Raw genomic sequence first — 4706 nt, 5'->3', positions numbered from 1 at the left:
TGGCAGGCATTCTTGAAGAGGTGGTCCACCAGGAGCCAGATCTCCTTGGGTATGTGCAAAGGTCGGTCACTAGAGTCTTCATCCTGAGGCACCATCTTCAGAAGAGACTTCTCCTGATGGAAAAGCGAAGGGGTTGGGCATCAGAACCTCCGAATGCTTGGAAGGGCCTATTTTATGTCCCCACCACCACCACCACCACTGAAAGGTCAACCGGCTGCCTCTTTGCTTTGTAGCACCCCTGAGAGCACACATGAGACCGACCTCCCTTACTGCAAAAATCTACATTTTCTTCACAGTCTCGGCTGGGCTGATTAAAACCTCTCAGTGGAATGGCAGAAGGTGGAGAGCGAATCGTTCTTTTTTTTAGTAGCAGCACAGGGATGACTTCTCCCATCTGAAATTGGCCTGCTCAAAGTGGAAGGCCTTGTTGTGGCTCCGTCTTGTGAGCCCCTCTTATCGGAGGAAGAAGGCTCCGAACATGAAGGAGAGGAGATGGCCAGGCCTCCCTCTCCAGAACCCTCCTCTTTGGCAATGCCTCAGGTGTCTCCCGACGAGAAGAGATTGACCAGGAGCCAGGTGTTTCTGAGATTGGCCAGGAGCCAGGTGTTTCGGATAGTGAGGAAGAGAAGTTGTGGCTGGATCCACGCCAGCGTAGGAGCGACAAGCATGCGCAGCAGAAAAGGAGACGTGCCAGAGATTAAGCTGAGTCACTGGACCACACCCCACAGGCTATAAAAGGGAGGTGGTGGCCATTTGGGCTCTGTGACGGACAAAGCTGAATCTCTGGCGAAGTAGTTTGCTGTGGACTTAATTTGCTAACTGTGTGTATTGTTTTTTGTTCTCTGAGTAAAAGTCCTGGCAGGCAGCTACGGAGCTGCTGCCAAGTTTTCTTATCTGTGGATTGGAGTGTGGAGAAGTTCTTTAACCCTCGGCTGGCTGTTTGGGTGTGTGTGTCCGACAGAGACAGAACAGGCCTGAAAGGACCTGTGGTGGATCGGAGGAGGAGGGAAAACAAACAAACAAACCCACAAGCTCATTTCAGATCAGTCCCGAACAAAAACTGTTCGGCGGTTGCCCCAGCGCTTCCAACAATGAGCAAGACGGGTTCCTTCGTTTGGTTTGTAGATTCATCTAAACGGGCTTCGGACTAAAGCTTCTCTGGTTGTTTTACAAATGCCACTCTTGATTCCTGAGCAAAATGGCAAGCGTGGCTACGGCTCCAACAGGAGGAAAAAAAAGAGAGCAAGACAGACATCCATTTGCTTATTCTGGCAACGGCCGGTATTTGCCTTCCACGGCAGAAATTTCTGCAAGGACGGGCAATGTAGGAACCCTACTGTGCTTCTGCTGGTTGCCATTGATCACACCCGATTCTTGATTAGTCCCATCAATAATCAAATCATTTGATTACACCCCTTTTCCAGGCAGAGCGTGATCAAGGAAGGTGTCCTCCCTTGTGCTAAAGCCACTGAACTGGAAGGAACATTTGGGGCCATGAAGTCCAGCTGTCTTCTCCACCAACCACCCTTTGCAGATGGCCATCAACCTTCTACCTCGTTGGGCTTCACGGCTAGCATCGCTATATGCTGTAGGACCTTTTGAGTCTAGAAATAGTTATGGATTAAGGTGGCCAGGTATCACAATCTCTCCTTTCCCCTTTCCAGCCACTAATCATCTTCGCTGCACTTCTTTCGTTTGCTTCCAGTTTATCTGAATTCTTATGAAAATCTAGAACTGGACTCCGAAATCAAGGTGAGATCGAACCACAGTAGAGTTGCTACGTTCTGCGGTCTGGAAGGTATTCATTCTGATAAAAGAGTTTAAAACTTGTCTTTTTCAAAACATCCACACCACACCGCTAACACAGATCCCTTTTAGGATCTGTGTCACTAGATCCCTTGTGCCTCTATCACAGGTAGTCCTCGACTTAACAGCAGTTCATTTGGTGACCGTTCAAAGTTTACAACGGCACTGGAAAAAAGTGACGGGTGACTGTTGTTGACAGTTACGACCTCTGCAGCATTCTCCAGGGTCACGTGATCAGAATTCGGACGCTTGGCGACTGGCTCGTATTTATGACGGTTGCTGCGTCCTGGGGGTCACGCGATCCCCCTTTGAGAGCTTCTGACGAGCAACGTCAATGGGTGAAGCCGGATTCACTTAACAACTGGGTTACTAACTGAACATCTGCAGGGATTCGCTTAACAGCCGTGGCAACAACAGCCGTAAAACGGGGCAAAGCTCAAGTTAACAAAATGTCTCGCTGAGCAACAGAAATTGTGGGCTCAATTACGGCCGTTAAGTCGAGGACCACAGGTACGATTCCAACCTCCTTCGCAGACACCGCCACCGAGCTGTGCGTTCCCCATCCCATAAGCCCGATTCAGACTGCTTCACACACACACACACACACCCCAAGTGAAAAATGTTGCATTTCTCTCCGCTCGGTGCCCCCTCTGTCCCGTGTCATCCCCCCTCCGGCTACCAAGAGAACTGCAGGTGCTTCCCGGCCCTTTACCTGTTCTAGGCAGCCGTCGTCTCCCTGAGAACACACGGAGGAGGCAAGAGGCGAAAGGAAGAAGAAGAAGAAAAAAAAAGAAGAAAAGACACAAAAATGTGTTACTGGCACGAGTCCAAAGCAGAGAAAGGAGCCACCATCCACGGGGAAGTCAGAAGCCAGATGGTGGGGGAAATGCCTGCGATAAAAGCAAATGCGCGAAGGGAAGCTTGGGTTAAAGGGCAGATGGAAACAGAAGATCTGCTGATTCAGTGAGGAGGAACCGGCAGGATTTGGACAGCGCACAGGAAAAGCCAGCGCAAAGCTGCAGGTGGCGATTGGGAGGGCTCAAGTCCCTCGGCGCAAGGAGGCTCAAGCAGGCAAGCGAGGAAGTGAGAGGCTCCATGAGCTCAGCTGCCATCCAAATCCCAGGAGGCCCCCTCAGCTTCCTACCAGATCGATGAGCTTCGTGACGGGGACTTCACGGATGGGCTGCCTCATCCGGCACAGGGCTTCCAAGGAGGTCCCAAAGCAGCTGACCAGGTAGTTGCCGCTGATGGTAAGGAAGTAATCCTTGCCCCGGTCCAGGTGGAGGACCAGGATCTCCTCGATCTTGTCCTCCCGCGAATTGAGGAGGGTCACCGAGTCCTTGCTGACGTAGACGTCCAAGGAGATGTCCACCGTCTCGTCTGCGGGAGAAGGGGAGACCACGAAAGCTTCAAGACTGAATCTTTAAGGTGGACTCAGCTCCTCAGCTCCCTACCACGAAGAGGCATGGGGGGAGGGGGGGGAAGGGAATAGGACTTCCATGTGTTTCTCCAGACTCACTTGGTTCCAAATAACCTTCGCAGGGCTCAGCACGAAGCCATGGTTTACAGTACTGCGTGTCGTTCAGCTTGGGGATAAAGGAGAAGTGGCAGGGGACTTGACCGTTGTTTGTGATCTGGAATTTCTCCTTCTGAAGCTGCCGAAACTTTACATTCTCAAAGGAGAACTGTGGGCACAAAGTAGAAGTAGAAGTAGAAGTAGAAGAAGAAGAGGAGGAGGAGGAGGAGGAGGGTGGGCACAAAGTAGAAGTAGAAGAAGAAGAGGAGGAAGAAGAAGAAGAAGAAGAAGAAGAAGAAGAAGAAGAGGAGGAGGAGGAGGAGGAGGAGGAGGAAGAAGAAGAAGAAGAAGAAGAAGAAGAAGAAGAAGAAGAAGAAGAAGAAGAAGAAGAAGAAGGACGAAGGACGAAGGAAGAAGAAGAAAGAAGAAGAAGAAGAAAGAAGAAGAAAAAAAAACCTGAATATTTTTCAGCAGAAAAGGGAACCTGCTCCCAACACCAGAATTGGCTTCTACTTTTAAAGTTTTCACAAGAAGGATCCGTGGATCACACAACCACTTCAGGAATTTGCCTTCTTCTGAAGAATCTGGGTCTTTCTGGAGCTGGTTTACTTTGGGGCAGATGTGTTGGAATCAATTCCCAAGGTCATGCAGGTTAAGAGGTTGGTGGGAGTGGAAGTCCAATACATCTGGAAGACAGCCAAGATGGGCTTCCCGTGGTTGAAGAACTTTCCCCTTCAGGAAGGAAATTTTTTTTCTCTCTCTTACCTCTCTCCTGCTCAGCTCCACCGACGGAAGGAAGTCGTTTTCCATCCTGTCCATCATCCGAACAATGTCCTCAAATATTTTCCGGTACCGTCTGTCATCTACAACTTTCACCTTTGGGAAAAACCAGATCGCGTATTTGAAGAAAGGACTCTAAAAGGAGCGGAGATACCTTACTTGACCAACATCTGGACAACTTCCAGAGACTGGAGCCAGCAGCGTGACAACCTGGCCTTGTAGAAAAGGAACAAGGCTGTTTCCAGGAAGGCTCTGCTGACCCTAAAACCCAACTAGCTTCAAGCAGGGACCACGTGTCAGAAACGGAATGGAATTACCCCTATGAGGAAGAGGGAGCTGACGGGCTTGTGGTCGCTGGTTTTTAGCTCCATGTGGCTGCGGTATTGGAGCTGGTTGATGTTGCCTCCTCGCCAGAGAATCCGGTCACACCAAGCGGGCACACGACATTTTCCACTGGAAGGAGATAGGATTGAGATCAGGGATACTCTGGAAGCCTGCAGGATGCTCACCACGTTTTACCCCCCTCCAGGATCTCCGGGCCAAACAAATTTCAATTCATGAGATCCATCCTTCTGTATGGGAATCTATCCTCCCATTTTTTTTT

General features: G+C 50.1%; 1 protein-coding gene across 1 annotated transcript; it reads right to left on the bottom strand.

The window, feature by feature from the left end:
- Window positions 1-8: 8 nt before the first annotated feature.
- Window positions 9-3969, bottom strand: LOC107301703 (inositol polyphosphate 5-phosphatase OCRL-1-like; the record flags this gene model as incomplete). Its single annotated transcript, XM_015830892.1, has 4 exons — window positions 3940-3969; window positions 3326-3491; window positions 2951-3186; window positions 9-113 (listed from the first exon to the last, which is right to left on the bottom strand). Coding segments are annotated over exons 1-4 (537 nt in total), but the record flags the coding sequence as incomplete, so codon positions are not given.
- Window positions 3970-4706: the final 737 nt, after the last annotated feature.

Source organism: Protobothrops mucrosquamatus, unplaced genomic scaffold (assembly GCF_001527695.2).
Source record: "Protobothrops mucrosquamatus isolate PMUCROS unplaced genomic scaffold, P.Mucros_1.0 scaffold15764, whole genome shotgun sequence".
NCBI classification, from domain to species: Eukaryota; Metazoa; Chordata; class Lepidosauria; order Squamata; family Viperidae; genus Protobothrops; species Protobothrops mucrosquamatus.
The sequence above is the reverse complement of the archived record's forward strand: the minus strand, read 5'-3'. Positions and strand labels throughout refer to the sequence as shown.